This window comes from Pocillopora verrucosa, chromosome 6, assembly GCF_036669915.1.
Source record: "Pocillopora verrucosa isolate sample1 chromosome 6, ASM3666991v2, whole genome shotgun sequence".
Taxonomy (NCBI): Eukaryota; Metazoa; Cnidaria; class Anthozoa; order Scleractinia; family Pocilloporidae; genus Pocillopora; species Pocillopora verrucosa.
The window spans coordinates 24,920,966-24,943,433 of record NC_089317.1 but is presented as its reverse complement, the minus strand read 5'-3'; the positions used below and the strand labels follow the sequence as shown (position 1 = coordinate 24,943,433).

The 22,468-nt window shown below is 36.5% G+C and overlaps 2 protein-coding genes across 2 annotated transcripts; one reads left to right on the top strand and one right to left on the bottom strand.

Annotated features, from left to right (window-relative positions):
- The first annotated feature begins 39 nt into the window (after window positions 1-39).
- Window positions 40-12,084, top strand: LOC131792722 (beta-galactosidase-1-like protein 2). Its single transcript, XM_059110160.2, has 18 exons — window positions 40-472; window positions 674-742; window positions 1,253-1,348; window positions 2,033-2,141; window positions 2,733-2,834; window positions 3,428-3,518; window positions 3,835-3,899; window positions 4,453-4,603; window positions 4,933-5,013; window positions 5,505-5,606; window positions 5,956-5,991; window positions 6,428-6,480; window positions 6,948-7,097; window positions 8,482-8,613; window positions 8,964-9,045; window positions 9,978-10,065; window positions 10,335-10,572; window positions 11,191-12,084. Exons 1-18 carry the CDS (start codon window positions 201-203, stop codon window positions 11,281-11,283), a joined length of 2,010 nt encoding a protein of 669 aa, XP_058966143.2. The 5' UTR covers window positions 40-200; the 3' UTR covers window positions 11,284-12,084.
- LOC131792625 (beta-galactosidase-1-like protein 3) lies at window positions 11,780-22,339 on the bottom strand. Its single transcript, XM_059110063.2, has 17 exons — window positions 21,772-22,339; window positions 20,965-21,033; window positions 20,580-20,675; window positions 19,245-19,353; window positions 18,881-18,976; window positions 18,165-18,252; window positions 17,964-18,034; window positions 17,232-17,388; window positions 16,771-16,833; window positions 16,209-16,301; window positions 15,683-15,733; window positions 15,306-15,358; window positions 14,906-15,055; window positions 14,121-14,313; window positions 13,738-13,825; window positions 13,194-13,428; window positions 11,780-12,802 (listed from the first exon to the last, which is right to left on the bottom strand). Exons 1-17 carry the CDS (start codon window positions 22,125-22,127, stop codon window positions 12,725-12,727), a joined length of 2,046 nt encoding a protein of 681 aa, XP_058966046.2. The 5' UTR covers window positions 22,128-22,339; the 3' UTR covers window positions 11,780-12,724.
- Between the last annotated feature and the right edge of the window lie 129 nt (window positions 22,340-22,468).

Sequence of the window (22,468 nt, the reverse complement as noted above, 5' to 3'; positions counted from 1 at the left end):
CGCTTCCGCTGACATTGCCGATGTCTCGAAGGTATTTTTTAAAGTCAGGGTCAGTTGGACCATCCGGATCGACACGTTTTGTGCATATGCATCATTCATAATTCCTGGAGATTTTTGACTCTGGTGGTTCGCAACGGTGTTATTGAAGGCAGACAGCTGATAAGTCGATTGTCTCAAACACTTGCCTTCTCTGAAACAATATGTTTGACACGAGGACGATTCAATTTCGCAAAAAGCCCCTTCTTGCAATAGCTGGGTTGTCAATTTGTCTTATCCTTTGGATGGTACTTCGCTATCATACATCCATGCCAATGGAGAAGCGTGTTTTAAGGACAGAGAAAGGGCAATTCATGCTCGAGGGAAAACCGTTTCGTATTCTTAGTGGTTCGATTCACTATTTTAGAGTTGTACCGGAGTATTGGAGGGATCGACTTCTGAAGCTAAAAGCTATGGGACTGAACACGGTTGAAACGTATGTGTCTTAGATGTTACTATCGTCTTTAAAATGGATAAATTTGGGGGAATCGAGAGTGTCTGAAACCCAACTCTGCAACCACACCGTGTTAATTATTGAGTGAATAAGCATATATTTAATGTTAAATTGATACCTACACCTTGTTCATTATTTATTTAGCATACGTTCATATAACGACTTCATTAACTATTTCTTTAGTTACGTTCCATGGAATCGTCACGAAGAAGTGAAAGGACAATTTAACTTCAAAGGAATCTTGGATATGGTGTGAGTGTATATCGTTGCTTAATTGATTTTTTGTCTAAGTTTTTTTTTGCTATCAGGTGCAGTCTGCTGTCACGCAAGGAATACTCAGGGTAACCTCTACTCAAAATAAATTCGTCTTGTAGAGTAAATCTCCATTTATACCATCAGATATTTGTTGTTAGGAGCAACTCTCAGGAAAACATTTCTAGCTTTAATAACTTAGCCATACAAAACGGAGAATTTTCCCTTAAATCCTTTGCAATTTATATGACGTGACAAGTTAGTAATTGTCAAGATTTTAATTCCAGCAAACCTCTTCCTTGACACTCGACTATAACCTGTTTAGCGTCATAGCTCATTCAAATAATGTCATGTCAGATTTTGTGACTTTGTACCAGGTGGAAGCAACCATGGGGTTGGTTCCATGAAATTTTGCTTTTTTCATTTTTTAGTTAGAAAGTTTCATAAAAAATTTATGATGATGATAATTGAACTTCATTTCAAACATTGGTTTTAATTATTACATTGTAGTAAATTCATCAAAATAGCCCATTCACTTGGGTTATATGTGATTGTTCGTCCTGGACCTTATATCTGTGCTGAATGGGATCTTGGAGGACTGCCCAGGTAAAGACATCAGTAAGAGTTGTGTAGCACATTCTAGTAACATTATGATAAAATGCCTTACATACAGCAAAGTTGGATATGAAAGTGATCTTTGCATTAATGAACACTATTTGACCAGTAGTGAAAATAAAGCCTGAAAGAAATTCAGGCCATGACTTCTGCAATACCAGTGTAGTGCTTTACCAACTGAGCTTACAAGCCAACTGGGAGCTGGTCATTTTGTTGGTTTGTAATAGACCTGTGAAGTGATGAATAAATGACTGTGAATTTATGAAAATCAGCTGATTGAGAGATTAATTTGAAAGCTATTTTTGCAGTAATGCATGAACAGCTTGCTACATACCTAATTTAATCAAGATTTCTCTATGCCTCATTTTCATGTACAGTAAAGTAACAGAAAGCACTCATATCCTCCCTATGAAACCCCTCTCAAAGGGGGTCTGGGAAGAGTCAAGTCTGATTCTGAGGGGCTCAAGTTGAAAAAGTCTCCTCACTTTCGCAATACATCCCTTCAAACTTTGTCACAAAAAGAAAGACCCGTTTCCTTGGGGTTTTATATGGAAAAAGTTTCTTCTCTCTTTGATATGGTCCTTCAAAAATTATTGGAAAAATGCAGCTAAATTTGTAGGGGCTTTATTTTTCAGATTACTATAGTAATTTACGGAATCAATTCTTTCCTTTTAGTTGGCTGTTACATGATCCTAAAATGAAACTCAGATCCATGTACCCTCCATTTCTCCATGCTGTGCAGAAATATTTTAAGAAACTTCTTCCAAAGCTTGTCCCTCTTCAGGTGAATGTAACATAGTTCGCTTTAATTCTTTTCCACTTTGTATTGTACTATTTGTACACGTGTGTAACTGTAAAACCACACTCTAGAAATATTATTTATTTTTGATAATTAAAGAATTTACTCTGAAACCATTTATATGTCTAATTCAGGTTATAAGTAATGAATATGCTGCTTAAATATTGAGTGGCAGATAGCTTTATAATTGAAGGATTACTATTTACAAACAGAAAGAAAATCATCTTTCTTCATGCTTGCCTTATACATACCACTTTTGTTTTTACTTAGAAGTTATAATAGAAATCATTTTCTATTTTCAAATTCAAGTTATATTTACATAACCTGTAATTTTCCTTTTTTCTTCAAATGACCCCATAAGCTTGTAGCTCAAAATATTATGTGTATAAATAAATGTCATTTGTCTATTCATCTATCATAGAATTCCATAACAGCAGTTGAATTAACACATTAAGCCTTTGACCAAAGTCATAACTTTTATTTTCAATGTTGAGTGCTTTGATGACAACTATTATCCTACTTGAATTTTTACCTTTCTGTTGATTGCTTTTTTGGTAATTTATTTTTTCCTTATAGTATTCTCATGGAGGTCCAATTATAGCTTTCCAAGTCGAAAATGAATATGGCAGCTTTGGTGATACAGATCTCAGCCCAGATTATATGGCTTATCTCAAAACAGTGAGAAACTCCATATTTCAAGTCAATAGCAAATGGCTTATAACATATTCACTTTTTTAATAGTATTAATTAATTTGTTCAAGACTATCTGGCATCCTTTGTTCTGGTTGGTCACGTAGTTGGTCAAGATTGGCCAAGATTGCCCACTTTGATCCCATAAAGAAAATCTCTGTAGGTGTTTCATGTACTCTGTAAGTTCTTTCCTGGCAGTTGTTATTCCAGAGGATTTGCAAAATATGTGGTATCGATCCTCATTTTATTAATCATTGTTTGGTGTAAGTTGTTTAGAAAAGCGATGTTTATTTCTTTTTTTTAATGTTTCCACAACTTCATATTCACCATGAAAAACTTATTAAATAAAGACCTTCAGGTCAATGTCCAGTCCTCTTGACCTCACGCTAAGTCAGTAACACTTGTGTTTTGCCCAAAGTTTGATATTAGGATTGAGTTTCTCTTGTAGGAGGGGAGAGTTTGTTGGCACATTAAAGAATCAGACAAGTTGAGTCTATCGTCTGCTAAAAGATTCATTAATTATTTTGATGCAATGTAGAGATTATATTTCAAGTAATGTAGACTACATGATGATTTTTCAGCTTATGGTTAATGAAGGAATCTCCGAGCTTTTGTTCACATCAGATGGTGTTTTCCAAATGGAGCAAAAATACTTTCCTGAGTTACCTGGAGGTAAGTAAAAATTCCATGTAATTTGCCTGTATACAACAGTTTGGAGGGCATTAGATAGCAGTCACAGGAAAAAATTCACCAATGCCCCATTTCTGTTCTGTTTGACCGCATACATTTTTTCAGTGTTACCATGCAAGCCAGCAAGCAATAGAAAATACAATCATGGTAACTTCAGAATTTTTTCTCTATTTTATTTAACTTTACTTTACTTTCTTGAGCTTGGAGAGGAAAGAAATATGGTCTTGTGCTTGCAAAAATCTAGAACTTACACCTCCCCCATTTATTTTATTGAAAATGCAGTGATTGTCTTTTGTAGTGTTGAAAACTGCAAACTTCCAGCAGAATGAGACTGCTAATCTTAACAGACTAAAGAAACTTCAGGTGAGTGTCACCATCTCTATCAGCAAATAGCATCCATTGGACAGTGTTTTAACGTTCAGAGCAGAGGTTTTCAACAGAGTTAAGGGAAGAGTTGTCATTAATTCAAATTTTTATCACAATTGGTGGTAATTTTGCAATCTGATTGGCCAATTTGCAGTTGTAGATTAGAGAACAGACAATGCTGCTCAAGTCAATGTGTCATGCAATGGTCATACACTGAAATAATTATTTTCATTGACACTGATATTGATATATAAAACAAATCAACAGTGGTTTAACATGATCTCTACTCTTAGCAACAAGGATTTTCCTCATCACGGTGGTCAAAATTTGTTGAAGACTTGCTTGGCTTCACCTTGTAAGTCCACAACATTATGACCTCTGTGATGAGGAATATCATTGTTGCGAAGAGTACAGACCACTCTAAACCACTTTCGATTTGTTAGATTTTAATAATTAGCTTTACCAAATAATTTTTAACTTTACTCTCATGGTAAGCAAAATCATGCTGGCTAATGTGCACCAACTGTCAGTTGTACATTATCTTACACAGCCTGACAAGCCATTAATGGTGGCAGAATTCTGGCCAGGATGGTTCGATCACTGGGGAGAACAACATCACCAGATGGAAGTAGATAAGGTGGTCACTAGAGTGTCTAACATACTTAGAATGGGAGCATCTATCAACCTCTTCATGTTTCATGGTAAATTTGACACAACTCACCAGGATCCCTGATTTTAAGACTGTCAAAGCTATTTAACTAAATGCAATTATTGTGGAGTTAACCCTTTAACTTCCAGAAGTGATTTACATGTCTCTTCTCCCTACAATATTCATATGTTAACCAGCAGATAGGTAATATGAATACTCAAACTCATCAGGTAGAAGTTGTCATCTTTATCTAACACCAAATTCTTTTAACTAATTTCCAAGGACATGTGTAGCAACCAGAAGAGAGAAATTACAATCAGATCATGGGAATAAAGGATTAATGATATAATAATTGATATAATCTTCTTTGTAACCCCTAAGGTGGAACAAATTTTGGCTTCATGAATGGTGCCAACGCCGTACAAAATCAGTTCAAGTACCAGCCAACTGTTACTTCTTATGGTGCGTGAGTATGAGTTTACTTATAAAGAATTAAATCATTTTTGTTAAGTGGAGGTCTGAATTTAACTTGAAAAATAATGATTTTTTTGGTCATGAGCTTGGAGCAAACAAAAAAAAGCCCCCTTGAGCAGTTGAACCCCTGAGTTTCCACCATTGAGCAATAGAAAGTTAAGGGTGAGTGACAGCTCTGTTACTAGGTTTGCATAATTGTCCTACATAGTGCTAGGATCAGCAATGTGGAAGGCAATATGTAAATAATTGGGAACCCATTTCTTTGTTCAATACTGTAATTTGATGAAAAAAAAATCTTTCATTATTTCATTTCTTTGCCCAAAAGTGACCAATTGCTTTCAGTCTATTTAGAACTGAAATTATTTTTGTTAAGTCAGGTGGGATAATTTTAAGATTTTACCTTCTACATTTGCTGCTAAGGTTGTTTGAAATGTGCTTCATAAGTAACCAATAATTGGTTGTTTTCTGTAATTCTTAAGATTATGATGCACCACTATCAGAAGCTGGGGATGTCACTGAGAAGTTTCTTGCTTTGAGAAAAGTTTTTCAAAAGTACAATTCACCAAAAGATGAGAAACAAGGTAAATTTTTGAGATGTCAGGTACAGTTAGTTGGCTTGAGTCATTCAGGATCAAGACAGAAATAAAGAGCAAATCAGTGGTGAACTTTAAAGAAAATGGTAGTCAGTCAAGAGGTTGGGCTGAGTGAATTCTTAGGGAGGGCATGGAAGGATGCATTGGATTTATCTTTTTTTCTTTTTTTTCTCATCTCTCTCCAATCACATTCACATTTTTCTTTTTTCCACCAAAAGTGAGCCTATTTGTGTGGTAGCAAGTATGAATTAGCTGCAAAGTTTTAAGTTTTATCAATGGTTTCATTTTCTGTTTCCTCTACAAAAATGTAACATTTTTCCTATGTTAAACTTTGTAGTGTCATTGGGTGACCATCATAGAAGAGAAGCATATGGTGAGAACACATTAGGTTATTTTTGTTATTAATTAAGGATTTATAGCAATTATGTAGGGAACTATATTTCTACTTGAGCTAAGATTGTAAACAAGTTTGCAGTGATTCATTGAGGTAGACACACTATTGGAGTATGATTGTTGGTATGAGTATGAGTATGAGTATGAGGTGTAGTATGATTGTTTGTCTCGTGATGTAATGATAGCCTGTGTACAACTGCCCCCTACCCTCTAAAAGAAAATCAGGAGGGAAGGGAGGGGGGGGGGGGTGGAGCAGCTGTACATAGGCTATGTAGTGACTCTCAGTTTGACTGCATGATGCAAGTCTTCTTCACACAAAAAGTTCAACTGGATATACATCCCCTCGTGAACCATTGTGCACAGCTGTGACTGGTGAATTTAAGTCATTGATAAATCTTAACTATTTCACTTTAAAGAGGATGTGGAGATACAGCATTTTCTGGAGCTTGGAGAATTCATAAACTTATTTGTAAGTAACAAGAACTTTTCTTTTTTTGTTTCTTCTTCTCCAAAACCTCATTGGGCATGCTCATCAGGCCTGGTCTTTGACCGTCTCCAAAAGAGCCGTTCAACGGGATTTCCCCGTAAAATTAGCATAATAATAGCGATCTGCCAAACCACGCCCACTATTTCAAGCTCCAATCCTTTGCTTAAATCACATGTGAAATTGTTCGACTGCAAAGAAGGAAAGTTGGTTTTTGAGCGCTTTGATAGGTGTCTCGGAAAACTGTGCAAAACTATTTTAGTTATTTTGAGTTGTTAATGAAACTTCACCATGTGCCACCAAGAATAAGGCTGATTTCATGATTTATATTATGTAAACTATAGTCGTAGCAGTTTTTTTGTCGTTTTCTTTTACAAACGGAAATAACTCCTCTGCAGGCCGTATGTTTTGGAAGATAACAATGTGATGAAACCTGTTTACTTCACTTCCAGGAACCTGTTAAAACAGAGAATGTTATGTCCATGGAAGGCCTTCCAATTAACAACAATGGTGGACAAGGGTATGGCTTCATTTTGTATCAAAAAGAACTTGACAGTGTTCCGGACGAAATCATCATCCATAACGTCAGCGACCGAGCGCAGGTGAAAGTTTAGGAATGCTCACATTGAAAGTAGATACCAGATTTCAAAATAGCTTGTGGGTAGGTCCTATTAAATATTAGCGCTACGGAATACGCGTTTCTCCACCCGCGGGAAGATTTTTGGCGCGTCTGGGGAGAGGTTTGCTGCGGGTGTGTAACTAGTCCCCCTGCAGACCATTCCCCAGACCTTCCGCCGGCTCGCGTTGTTCAAGGCCTTACATACACTTTTCCGCGGACGAAGGAACGTTCGTGCCGAAGTGTTAATGTTGAGGATCTTTAACCGGTTTTCCTGGACTGACCACATTGATTATATTTGTGGTAAGATCAGTAAAAAATTAGGTCACTTAGGGCGTATAAAATCTTGCCTCCCCCTCAGTGCTAGAACTATGTCTTTTAATAGTTTCATTTTACCTCTTTTTGACTATGGGGATATCATTTGGGGAGATCGCGGAAATGCCTCCTTAGGCGCTAAAGAGACTTGACTGGAAGCCATTATTGCGACGTAGAAAGGAACATCATGCTATTTTTATGTATAAATTGATTAACAACCATTTCTGTCACTCTATCCCTGTCACATTCAATGATGATTTTCATAGTTACCACACGAGATCGAGAAATGACATTCGCAAATCTAGTGCCACAAGAAGATGGGGTCATTGGTCGTCAGTAAATTTTAGCGCTGATATATGGAACGGGTTAGACACCTCATTAAGGAATGCAGAGTCACTGCCTACTTTTAAACGCGGCCTGTCCAAAGTTATCTTTGATTCTTAACGACATTCTTTGCTTTTTACCCTTTGTATATTCTTTTTATCTTTTACATTCCTGTATTTTTAACTGGTTATATTTGATGCTTGATGATTGTATATACTCTTAATCTTTTACATTTTTGTATGTTTAACTAGTTCTTAATCTAAACTTAGTATTCTTCTGAGGACCCTTCTGTAAACCACTTCGTGACGTTGGCATCCTCATTAAAGATTACTTTATATATATATATCTTCTCGCTCGCAGGCTAATTTCAGAATAGAACATTTTGTTTCAAGCGTTTTTGTTTTTTGTTTTTGTTGTTTTTCCCTCGAACGGGAGAAAATGGTCTTGTTTTTTAATGCGCAGGGAAGGTGGTATATTTTGAGCTTAGTCGTCCAATATGATCGTAGGACTACGAAACAATGCGAGTGTTCCACGGGGGATCGAACCTTTGATCTTCGGATTTTACGCTCCGATGCCCTACCGCTGGACAACAGAGGGCTCGATTGTCAGCTGGCTTGTTGCTTATGTTTTTAATATCAGTGAGCCAAATGATCTGAAAAGTTGCAAAGAAATGTGAGCTATTCTAGCAAAGAAAGCTTTTTTGTCATTGTGTTCCTCTTTTCCCTTTTCAGGTTTTTCTTGATTTTCAGCTGGTCTATACCATTGACTACATGAAACGAGAGGAGAAGATACAATACATTGATGAAAAAGAGCTTTGGAAAGTGTCAATAACAACAAACCTGGAACAACTGCGTCGAGAGAAGGTGAAGTTTTGTCTTTCTTTTAATGATTTAGGATTTGATAGCTACAATAGATATAAGAATTAATTTTTACTCCTAAAAGGACAAAGTTTAGCTCCCACAATTGTACGATGGTTGTAACTCGTTATATAGCTATACCTTCCGAAACTCCACGCGATTTCTTGTTACCTGATCCCTTTTAGGCCTTTGAGCCCAAAATACGCCATGTCAGCGGTTGGTAATCGAGCCTAGTTAGGACTTCATAAGCATTGAAGTATTGGTTTGCATTCCGTTGCTTTAACGTTCTTGTATCATTTTTCTCAGATACCAGGTTTTCATCTTTTTTAAATTTTTTAATTTTTCTATCCCTACAGCACGATAAAGTTCAGCTCGATATTCTGGTTGAAAACATGGGGCGAGTTAACTTTCTGAAGGAAATGAACAGACAGCGAAAAGGTGATCGATGTTTTAATTTCTCTTTTGAAGTCACTCATTAGTCTACAGATAAAATTGTTTTAGGTCGTTTCGTTGTCGACAACAGTAGTCACAATTAAGCATCTTTGTCGTCCTATTTCCCAACAGGATAGTTTCTACATTATAACATATGAACCTGAAACAGTAGTTGTCATTTGAGCGTTGAAAGTAGTCCATGATTCTGTTTTACTTAGCTCCGTGTCAGGTCCAGAAACTCACGCCCCTTTCTCATCCAATCAGACTTAAAACTGAAACCAATTGCAACTCAAGTAGCCGCGTTTTCCCGCGCTTTAGGCAGTTTGCTTTTTTTTTTTTCCTTCTTTGAGTTATTATTGGCTGATGGTAATGTTTTCCTTTATTCTTGTTGGCTGTTTTCATAAATTTGTTTTTGGTGTTGCGGCACTCAACCGAAATGCGCTCCATAAGGTCCTACAATGCCTACCTTACCAACGAGTGTTGGTTCCCTGTGCCTCAGTTGATACAGCATCCAACCGCAAAATCGGATTTGGCTAGGGTTCTAATCCTTACGGGAGACTTTTATTCCCAAGAATGACTAAGGAGTGTCCCACAATCTCAAAAGGCTATTTTAAGTCAGACAGGTGATGAAAATAAAGAAAAATATCAACGTGGTAAAATTATTTGATTTAAAACCAAATTCCCCAAACTACAATAAACGGAGATGTATAACACAGAGAAGAGAGAATTGCTATTGAAATCTTGAAATCGATATTGAGAGGGTTTTCGTTTTGATTCGACGACCAACGCTCTGTTTATCCCCCTACCTCTACAAAAAAAGACTCAACTTCTCATTTTAAAAGCCCAGCTGAATGCAAGGCACTGAACGGTTCGATGGTAAATTTTTCGCACTGAAAACTAATTTGTCTTCTCTTTTGCTTTCGTCGATTTTTTTCTAGGCATACTCGGTGATATCCTAGTTGATGGAAAAAAGCAAACGGGCTGGAAAACTTATCCAATGGACTTCAAGGAAGGCTTTTTCGACAAGTAATCATTCATATGATTAATAATTTTCACTATTGAAAAATACACAGCACTTCAACCAGTGTTCTTACATTTTTTGGAACATTCGTTTTTAATTTGAAAAGTAGAGCATTCTCCTCGTCCAAAATCTAGCTCGGTTGTGTCTTAGCGAGGAATTTTGCCGAGAAAAAATTATGAATGCCCGTTAACGAATCGCATTTTTTCAACACGTGATGTAAAATAATTTCAAGGGGTTGACAAAGTTTGTTTCAGTTGGTTTTTTTGTGTCGTAGATTGAGCACGCGGTCAGAATGGAGGAAAATTAAAGAAGGGGAATTACCAACCATTCCTTCGATATACCGTGGTACATTTGGGGTCACGGGTGAGCCTAAGGACACCTTTTTGCATATGAAAAGTTGGACCAAAGGCGTGTGTTTCGTTAATGGCCACAATCTGGGCAGGTACTGGAATATTGGACCACAGGAGACGTTATACTTACCAGCTCCATGGCTGCGCAAAGGGGAAAACGAGGTAGATGTATTGAGCAAGGAATATGGTAAACTTTGCGCTCCGTAATGAATTCAGAGAAAGCAGTTTTTGGTCATGTTACAAGCCTGGGACAAAGAAAAAATTAAAAACGTCTAGGTCCCCGTGTGGAATCGCACCTCAGACGTTCAAATCCCTCCTGCATGGAGACTCGGATGTTTTTCTTTGTCTCTCGCTCTGATCTATCAACCCGTTGACCCCTGAGAGTGACTGGCACTAATTTCTCCTTACCACATCACTCCTGAATCAAACATTAAGGTCACGAGAATAAACGAAATGATCACCAATAAAAGAAGTTCTTGATTTTCAAACAAATTCTCTGTGTGAGCACCTTAGGAAATGTAATAAAAACAGTATGGAGAATATACATACTGATGTTAGAGTGTAAAGGGTCAAGAGGGTGACGGTAATCTTTTTGGTCCAATTAAAGTGCACAGTAAAGCAAAGCCTGAACAATTCCAGATTACTATCGACACAATTGAGAATTGCTCTAATTGCCACGCGATCCCATTTCACGCTTTTCTTTCTAGCAATTAGTCACTTCACTTGGCAAGCTTACACTTGGAAAGCTTACGTTCTTAATTCTTTTCCTTTCCCTTTCAGCTGCTGATTTTTGAACTAGAGAAGTGCGAAGTTCCTGACGTACCATTTGTGACAGAGCCAAAGAACAAAGGAAAACCTCTTTTAGTGCTATAATGAGGAGTCTCTGACGCTTACTTAGCAGGGAATGGGGCAACCTCGTTCCCAGGGTTCTCTCTATTCCTTCGTCAAGGAAATACTTTCTCGAGAGAGAGAACCCTGGGAACGAGGTTGGAAACAGAGTCAGTGTGGAATGACATGACACTTAATCATATAAAAGCCACCAAAAGTGTGGAGGCTGTAGAGTCAATGAACGAGCAAGCTCGTCGGTTTTTTTAGGGGGAGGGGGTCATATTTATCTCCTCTCCACCACTGTGGTGCTGGTCCGAAATTCGACACGTTCATGAAGCAAACTTTTTAAATAGAGAGAGAACAGAATCTTTCGATGAAGGCATTATTCACGTTGTACGGATTACTTTTCAGGGTTTACATTTATATAGGATTTTTCGTACCAAAATTGTTGAACGGCGGGAAGACATTTTTAAGAGATAGTCAGTATTATGTCAACAGAATATAATATGAATTTATCAAAATAGAAATTTTGAAACAGGTATCAATATTCAAGTCTGTATTTGAAAACTGGATGTATAAAAGTTAAAGAACATCAGTAGCAGCACAGACGTAAGTTATTCTCTTTCTTTACTTTAGTACATTTCACGAGAAATAGTACTGCATTAATGATCCTTATAAACAAGTTGTTGTTTACAAATTCCGATCAAAATTGAAAATAGTATCCACACTGTGTAAATTTAAATCTCAAGCAAGCTAAATTCTTTATAATTAAAATACAGAAAGACAATCTTGTCGTTGGCCCATTGTAACGTAACGGTTTGGTAATTATTAAAATATTTTCACGAATTTTTTCTTTCCTTTTCTAACTAATAGTGGTAGACTTCTTTTTGAAGAGAGGTCCTTTACATAGAGCAGTTTCTCAAGTGTTAAAATGTAAATAATTTGTAAACGCTTGAGGAGCGTGGGAGCTTTAAAAAATTCAATTTAAACTGAATCGAAGTGGAATTAGAATTTAGACCTCTGTTTTTATGGCGGAAGAAGAGCCAGAACAACCCTCGCAACGAGGAAAGGAACCAAGAATACCGTGAAGTACCATTTAACTGGCGACACGTGTTCTTTACTGATCATGAAGTTCTTTCCATGCCTCTCACAAACATCGACATAAGAATATTGTTCGTTATACTCAGGTTTAGTCATGGAAAGTGTCTTTTAAAAGGATCCACATCGTTAACTAGAGGCTTGGTTTATATGACGACGGGGCTAGGTTTCGAACCATTGTCCTACCCTACTCCACAAGGTATATGACGTTTTCATCAGTTTTTCAGGTTACTTCACCGGGAAAGTATTCTGCTTCATAATCTGAACGACTTCCAATCAATGAAACCTCCCTAATGTCTTGTAGACGTCAATGAGTCACTGAGCTGGGAGAGTCGAGTCAAATTCAAAGCAGCTCAAATACTGTGCTCAAGCATTCCTCAGGAGATTTTTATCCTCGGTAAAACGGGGATGTTCTGAATGAAACTTCAGCCGCTGTCATATAACTGTGAAGCTCCAATATGATGAGCTTGGAAAGGAAAAATCCAACCATCAATAATTTAATACCACGGAGTAAGAAGAAAAAAGACTGACAATATAACACGGCCAAGGCAGATTTTCCGTGCTTAAAACAGGGGATCATATGCATTTGACTTGTGTTTCCACCGGCTCGTTAGGATGATATCATTAAAACGGTTTTTGTGGATCATTAAGGTGAAATAAAATAAATGGTTCCTCTCTTGACGTCGCTTCCCTTATAGATCGCACCGTTTCAGTTACTGGTCTTCTTACACGTTGCGTTCGACATCAGAAATGAATACATCGTAAACAAAACATAGCAATTTATTCTTACTCATAAGTCTGTTTATCTAGTCTCTGTTGGCTTATGTAATTGTTTTGGTTTCAACTCCCATACTTACTTCATTGTCTCCTGTCCGTAACCATGGTGCTGGAACATACAAAGTTCGCTGAGGTCCCCTTTCCCAGTATCTTCCCAGGTTATGTCCATTAATGAAACACACTCCTTTGTTCCAATTTGTTATATCCAAGAAAGTGTCTCTAGGTCCTCCACTGACCTTAAAAGTTCCGTTGTACAGGAATGGACCGATTGGTCCTTTTACCGGTACTTGATCCCATTTTCCTTTCTCTTTAATGCTGAAAAACATGACTTGATACTTGACCAACAGACGAGAGTTAAAATTTTAAATCAATTCAAATAAAAGACTACAACTCGGATACTATGCGAAAGGGGGGATGTGTCATTTCTTCGCACGACACACTTATCGAGAAGAAATACAGATGTGGGCATGGAACGACAGAAAACTGTACAAGTTCGTTCCTGAAATAACAAAAATAGATACGATACATTTTGAAAGAGGCTTCTCCTTACAGTACTGCCACATAAAATATAATAATTCTGGTGCCAAAAGGCAACAAATTGTGGAATTGTTCAAGTGGCGTTACCTTGCCAGATCTTGCGGCTTGAATTGAAGTGGGTAAATTCGCCATTTGGTAGGACTTAGACCATCGACAGTTACTTTCCCAGTAATACCTGAGAATTGACAACACAAAGCGGTTAAACTTTGTTTAAGGAAGAGTCCGATTTCCAATTTTGGATACTAATGTCCGATTCCCGATTTTGGACACTTTTGTGTGACCAATTGCTTGGTCACACAATTATCATTGGTGAATGTTCAGAATGGAACTCAGACTGAAATTATCATCTGATTCATGTAAATGCAGTGACAAAAGTAATAAATACTACTTTTATTAAAAGCAGAAACTTCCTCATAGGCAGCAATAAGTCGTGGCTTTTTGCATATAGTTGCTACATTTCGAAACGTTACCTTTCCGCATCCTCTTCATGTCCCAAACAAAATTTGTTCGTCCCATGTTTTCTACCAAGATCTCCAGCTTGTGCTTGGTTGGCTCGGCTGAGCGTTGTGACTGCGCATGATTCTGACTCACTTTAATCACCACAGGACTTTCGTATCTTGTACTTGCGTCATATGTTTGAATCAGAATAGAATCTAAAAGGATCTGAGGCAGACGATGTTATAAAAATATAGTTACGCTGATTAGAACTTAGCTTCGTTCCTGACGTTAAACCTTTAGGAAAAAGGTAATTTTCAATTCAGACGAGTGGTGAGAGAAAAAAAGAGAAAAAAGAAACACTTTCTAAATATTCTCCTACTAAAAAATGGTTCCAGATATCTATGGTAAGGACTTGCTCTATCTGTGAGATTAGCCAACTTAAGGAATTCCTCTTACGTACAGCATTACTACGATGAATCTGAGAAGCAAGTTCAAGTTGTTGAAATTTGGCTGAGAAACACCTGTTCAACAGTGCCTCCCAACCCCACTCCTAGAGGTTTACTTGTTTACATTAAATTTGGGGCTGCTTCCTTCTATTGTCATCTATGCTGTATGTCATCACCCATTGGTGAAACCACACCCTTCTCTGCCCTGCCCTGCCCTGCCCCGCCCCCATCAAGAAAGGAGAGGCAGAAACAAACGAACAACTGATCAGAGGATATGTTTGATGAATGCTACCATCAAGTTTAAAACAATGGACAATTCCAAGCAGATTACCGAAGGGAAACTGCTAAACAAACAAATAATCAAGCTGTACCTGGGCTCTGTCCAAAACTTGTTCCATTACAATCTCTTTTGGATAGTGAGGTAACTCTGTCTGGTAAAGTATGAAACCATACCCTTGTCCGCCATTATTGTTGATTGGCAGTTGTTCCATTGGCATTACATGACCACTTTCTATAGGGGTCTAAAGCAACAAAAATTTAATACTAAATGTAAATACCATATAGATAAGGTAACTTGCATGTAAAAGAAGATAGCTACGTATCTTCTTGAGTATTGAGCTCCACTAGCACAGTTTGCACACAAGAAATTTTGATGTTCAGCAACGAACTGAACAACTGATATAAGCATCAACTGAAAAGAAATGTCTTAACTACAGATTATTTGCATTTGAATAAAAATTCCAAAAAACAATGATATTTTTATCACCTCACCTGATATGAAAGCAGGTGGGTTAGGGACATAAACTGCTGTAAGGAGACTTTACCTTTGAAAAGCAGGGAAGAAAAAACACAAATAAAGAAATGTACCTTTCAACTAGGAAGGTATTAATTTGATGAATAATTTGATCCTTAACCCTTTCCACCCTAACATCAGTATTCATATTCTCCATACTGCTACATACTCTGTACATTTACTAAGGTGCTGACAAGGAGAATTTGTTGAACAATCAAGAGTTTCTTTAGTTGGTGATCATTTCCTTTATTCTCATGACATTCATGTGTGATTCAGTGGTGATATTGTAAGGAGGAATAAGAAGTCAGTTTGTCTTAGGGGTTAAAGGGTGAATGAAGCAGATAAAGATTCTTACCATAATCCTTTCTTGAAGAGTTCTCTGAAACTTGAGGAAGATTCTTGGAAACTACGGTTTTGAGAATCAAATGATGTGGCATTAATTTATTTAAGGGACAATAATCAATCAAAAACAGTCCAAAATATTCAAATTCTGTCTCTTGGATATTGTGACAGATTTAGCTTGGCACATTTGTAGCTTAAATGCTATTCATTTTTAGACAAACAATTTGAAAATGTGCAACTCTTATCTTTCTGTCTGTACAAGTTGTAGCCTACAATCCGCACTTATACTGCACAACATAGCAATGAACACTCCAATCATTCAAACACGAGTGCTCAGTGTTTGTTGAATAAAGCATTAATCTATCAAAAGGTCTCTGAGGTATGCTTTCCATTAATTTTAAAAATTCATCAGTCTTTCTACACATCCAAAAATGTGTCAAACTACCCTTCAGGTAAGTTCTTATAACAGCTAATCATAATCACTATATTATGATAAAAGTATTTCATGGTATGAGTCACGTGTCTGACTACACACTAACGAGAGTGTTCTGGTGCATGCTGTTTTATGGCATCTTTAATGGAGCGGTATTTTGGTGTCATATCTCCAGCTTCTGATAAAGGTGCATCATAATCTAAAATAAAAAAGTTTTTGCATTGTTCAATTGTGCACAAGTAACACACAAGTTACCCTAATCCCATGGATTTCTCATGATTTTATAAAGTTTAGCAAAAGTAATTAAAACTGATTTCTAGATTTTTAAGCCGAGCTATCAACACTACAGTAACTTATTCCAGTTTCTGTAACATGGAGTAACAGGGAGCTATGCTACACTAGTCTTTGCAGCATACCCCTAGTCATGTTTCCCAGACAGTTTCCTGTTACCAAGTGATACTGGTGGGCAGTAAGAGGAACTGTGAGAGTGAGGTGTCTTTTCCATGCATTCATGAATGTTGAAAAGAGATCAAAAACATACCACTTGATAGAGATTCTTGTTTGCTTACTAATAGGCCCACATTTACCTCCAACTAAAATTAATCTTATGTGCACATGATTAAAATAGTTTAATTTTCATCAAATTTCAAAAACCGTCATAGACATACCATATGAAGTAGTGGTTGGTCTAAGGCCATTTGCACCATTCATGAAGCCAAAATTTGTTCCTCCTACAAAACAAACATGAAAGCTTCTAGCAAACAAAAATTGAGTTCAGAAAAGGATACAAAGTCATGCAAAGTGACTCCTAAGGATTGAACATTTATCAAGTATCATTAATAAGAAACAACACTTATCCTATTCATAAAGATGGCTGGCCTGTGCAAGTGGACACAGGTTTCTTGCATTTTTAATGCTGGTTTACCTCCATTGATAAATCACTTTTCATTGATTCATTATGTGTTGGCAAAGCACAGTGTATAAAGTGAGTTAAAACCTTCATGCTAAATTGAAACAACTAAATGTAAAAGTTTCTAACAGTGATTTTTGAACATTTAAAATCTGATCCAAGGAAGTGCACTTATGATGTCATTTATCTATCAGTTTTAAAAACAAAACAAAAACAAACCATGAAACATGTAGAGGTTGAAGGAGGCTCCAAACTCCAGAATTTCTCCCAAGACTCTTGCTACACTTCCAGCACTCTTGCCATCATGGTGTTTATCGTTTCCCCATAGATCAAACCAGCCTACCCAGTATTCCATTATCAAAACAGGTTTGTCTGGCTTCAAAGTTTGCAAAAAAAAAAAGGTATGAGCAGTGTAATGACTTTTTTTTGCTACTGTCAAACTCAGATTTACATGTAATATGTGGATAGTTTAGTATTATCAACTGAGTTGATAATGTAAATTGGCTACTTTAAAGATTTTAAAGGCTGACATTTCAAGCCTTTAAAATCTTTACAGTGGCCAGTTTACATTATCAACTCAGTTGATAACACTAAATTACCCTGTTATACTCTCCCAGCAATGCAGCACACAAAGTTTATTTAGAAACTTACCTTATTTAGAAACTTGGTTTATGGCCCAAGCATGAAACTTATGGCCCATAAATCTCAGCAGAAAAAATGAGGTTAGTAAGATATTTATTATATTTATGGGTTCAAAGAAAGGAGGAGATTTCAATTCGAACAAAACTTTTGAATTTAGCGGGCTGTACAGAGAAATACAGCTCACTAAATGAGAAATAAACTATAATTGCCATGATTGATAATTGCTGCTTACAACTATGCAACTTATAACAGGAGTTTCCCTAATTATATATGTTTTTCTTTGTCTAAAACTTAATATCATAATTTTACCTGTATTTCTTGTAAATATGATAGTTCTTGTTTCACATTAGGTTGAACATCTACATTGATTGTTTTCAGAACTGAAATAAAAATGTAAAGAACATCAGAAAACACCTTTCAAAAAACACTTCTCTTTTTTTCAATTTGTCCCCTGCAATAATGCATATTGGACATTATTTGAATTGAGATTAGCTGCATGGTGATATTTACCATTTTGTAAGGTAAGGAACTCTTTCTTCAGTCCAGAATGGTTATCAGATGTGAAAAGTAACTCTGTTATTCCTCCATTGATCATAATCTGTCCAAAAGCAAATCTTGTCAAATTTGTGTTGCATATTTTATTTCCCTCTTGAGCCAAAATTTAGCTAAGCATAACATTTGAGGTTTGACAAGCTCAAGACACTGTGTGTAACTGCCAATGGTGACTAATACTAACTAATTCTAGCGCAATTTTTAATGCAGAACGAAACGACACAGTACGGTTAAAACTGTAAATAAAACAGCAAACGAAAACTATTACTGACAATATAAACTAGACTAAATACACAAGGAAAGCTACAACGAAAACAACGAAGAAAACTACATGATACAAAACTTACATTTGTTGCCATGTTATAGATCCTGCCTAGTGGCGAACAAACTGCACGAAGTGAAAAGAACAAATATACGAAACTACACTCGACAAAACTACACTGCAAAAACTGCACCAAACTACGATGAACAATACGGTTGAATACATGCTACGTTACGCAACGTTACGCAATGACACAAAGAAAGCGCACACAAAATTTTACTACAATTAGCACTCTTGCACAAGAAGAATAAACAAACGAAAAAGAATGTAAGGCATTGTGATCTACACTGTGCATGGTGGAAAAGTAAGAAAATTGTTCAGTAAGTTTGACCTTGAATATTAAAATACAGACCATTTTTAGGTGTTGCATGTAGTCCACATCAGCAGAAGCATAGCTTCCATATTCATTCTCCAATTGGAAAGCTATAATAGGACCACCCTTAGAAAACTGAAAATAAGTAAACAAATACAGACAAGTAAGTTAAAACCTTTATCTTATCACCTTTTGGTTAACAATTGCTCTATGCATCAAGGGTAATTTACAGAATGCCAAAATTATGTTGAAGGCCTGAATTCCTGGTATTTAGCAGAATAAAACTTAGTCTGCTTCATGCAAAATTTGGCTTGATTTTGGTGCTAGCACTTCTAGTTGTCTTGACAAATATTAAAAAATAAATGGAAAATATTTTCCAGGTCTTATTTGTCATGTACATTACCTGCAGAGGAACCAAAATTGGCAGAAACCTTTTGTAAAACTGATCAACAGCTTCAATGAATGGAGGATACATTGATCTTGGTTCCATGTGAGGATCACTCAACAGCCAGCTTTGAAAATACAAAAAAAAAATTATTAGATGAGCAGTAGTGATTCTATTAAAAGCCATCTTTTTCAAAGCCTTCTTAATCCTTTAACTCCTAGATCAAATTTGTAATTCTCCTTACTGTCAACCATACAATTCTTAAAGTGTTAGTTCAGAGAATTTAATATTGGATCAACTAATTATCCCCAAATTGATATTTTTCTTTATTCTCATCACTTATCTGGTTGATATTGTATTGATATGTAAGGAGAAATTCTGTCTTGGTCATTTATGGGAGTTAAAGATTTAAGTAACCTCTCTTCTCATTTCCCCTTTCACTGATACATTCTTTTTACCACTTCAACGTCTGGGAGCTGACAGAACTGAGTTGTAAGAATTTGCTGAAGATTAGCAAGAAGCTCACAAAGACCCTATAATTTTTTCTTTCCTTTTTTTTCCTTATGTATTTATCTTTTTTATTAACTTTATTTTGCAATACACTCAAAGTGGTTACAATAAGGACATTTAACTTACAAGAAAAAAATGATAAAAAGTATACAACTACATTGGCTTTTAATTTTAACCTACTGTAGCTAGGCTGTTTCAAATGATTAAGGAAAGAGGCTCAAGAGACATTCAATGAGACATTCAATGAGACATTCAATGAGATTATGATGGAAGAGAAAAATTTTAAACTGAGGACAAATCCAGACAAAATATCATGTGAAGAGATGGGTTTTTTTTGTTTTTGTAAAACAAAGACTGTTTATATACTATTAGAGATTAGGAGTGACCAAAAATAAATAAAGGGAGAGAGAAGGAAAGAGAAGGAAGGAGAATAAACAAAACTAAGTTATAAAATAGTTAAATAAAATTGGGAAAACCCCCCATAAGGTATGTGTTCAGTCCATTTTTTGTTATAACAATTTCTCACTGAAAAACACAAGTTAAGGTTGAAAGACAGTATACCCTGTCTTTAGTTCTTCAAGGTAATACCGTTAACAGTTTTTAAAACTAGTTATAGCTTAGTTATATGCGTAATTACTAATGGTGATTTGAAGGTAACAGATGTAGCTAAAAATTAGGCAGGTGCATATTCTTCCAGTTTAAGAATTGATCCATGATTACTGATTCCCTTCTTGGAGACATCAAAGAGTTTTGATACCTGAAGCTGAGACTAGCCAGTGGAACCTTGCAGAGTAAAAATCAGTCAAGTTTGCTATAAACTAGTGCATTTTCTGTCAATCTTACCTTGGTAATCCCCCAAAGTCCCACTCAGAACAAATGTAAGGTCCTGGTCTCAAGATAACATACAAACCCAACTCCTTTGCCAGCTTGATAAATGCACTGTTGGTAGAAAAAATGTTTGATTATATGCTAGTCATGATCAGTTAGCCACATTTGAAACCTTAAATCCTGCATGCAGGACTGACTCCCACAACTGAGAATTGCAAAATAGTACACTTCTGACATCCCTTGTTATTTAAAAAAGATGTCAAACCTTTCTGTAATCATGCACCTCACATTAAAATCTTTATTGTTAAGAAACAATGAGACTCAAGAGTTTGCAGACAGCTTCTGAGATAAACTTTGAAAACTCATTGTGTCCTTACAAAGTAGAAAAAATTGTTCTCACCTGATGTCCAAGTTCCCATTAAACTTAAAATGACCCTTCACTTCTTCATGTGCGTTCCATGGAACATAACTGTTTACCAGATGTAAGCAAATTTATGTTTAAAAATACTTAAGAAATGATGGCAGTTTATTTCTGTATTTGGAGTATTACCAATTAGCATGCAAAGATGTATCAAATAATCAACAATTATAAGTTGAATTAATATCACGCCTATATTACTACACAATGATTACAATTGTGATCACTATCATTATCATCCAACTGCACTGAGCAGAAGAAACATAACGCACAAATCGAGAACAAATATCCCGCCATACTGTAGGGTTATTTGAAAAGTTTATTTTGCACCGTAAAAACATCGAGCGTTACGCAAGACGTGTCACAAACCGCGCCTCTAATAGCTTTTGGCTTATCTAGCCTTATAACAAATACACATAAAATAAAACCGAAGGATGATAAATAACTTGTGAGACGTTTTGGTACGTAGTATCGCTGAGTATTGTAACTCATTGTTTGTATTTTGACTGGCTAATTCTTTAGAACAGTACAATTCTTAAAAAAAACTCAGCGACACTATACACAAACACGTCTAATAAGTTATATAATCATTACTCTTCTGTCTCAATAGACACCGTTAGAATCAAAGCACAAGCAAATCTATTTGAGAACAAATGTTCAAAAATCAAGCTTTTCGTAAGCGGTAAACGTCCTCCAGCTGTTTTGACATTCAACAGGTTGTATTGCACAGCTGTTCTTTCCACACACTTCTTGAACAACAACTACTGAAAAACTATTTCATGAACTTACGTCTCAACCGTATTCAGCCCCATGGCCTTAAGTTTCGCCAATCTATCCTTCCAATACTGTGGAACGACTCTAAAGTAATGTACTGCTCCACTCAGAATTCGAAGAGGTTTTCCTTGAAGAAAAAAATCCTTCTCTCCATAAGTTAAGCTTGGTTCTGAAAGTTGAGATTTGGTTTCGCTAGTAACTGTAACTTTGGATGTAACTTGGTGATGTTCAGCGTGAACCAGAGAATCGGCCCTCAGGCTCTTCTTCTCAAGGAGCGTATATCCAACAAAAAGGACGATAGCGACCGCTAGCAAGAAGAGTTGTTGTGGGCTGAGATTAGGCTTGCGGAAGAAGATTGTTCTCATCGGCATTTTTGTCAACAAACACAACTTAACAGAAGTATTTGTGCTCAAAGTTCTATTTCTATTTGCAAACTGCACGTGACGAATTGAGTGTAGAGCCAATATTTTTCCCGGTCAGGTTTGAGAGGCATGATGGAAAAAGTTTCCAAAACTCTCTTCCATGGAGAACATCATGTCATGCCAAGATGATACAGGCGTTGTTTTGACAGGTAATTAGAGATGAAACTGGGTACGAATTAAATGATAAGCATCCATGATCGCGCAAAAATCGCACACGAAGCGTTGATTACGGAGCCCACGCGTGAGGTTCACGAGTAACAGAGAGGCAAGTCCTATTTCTGATTGGTCGA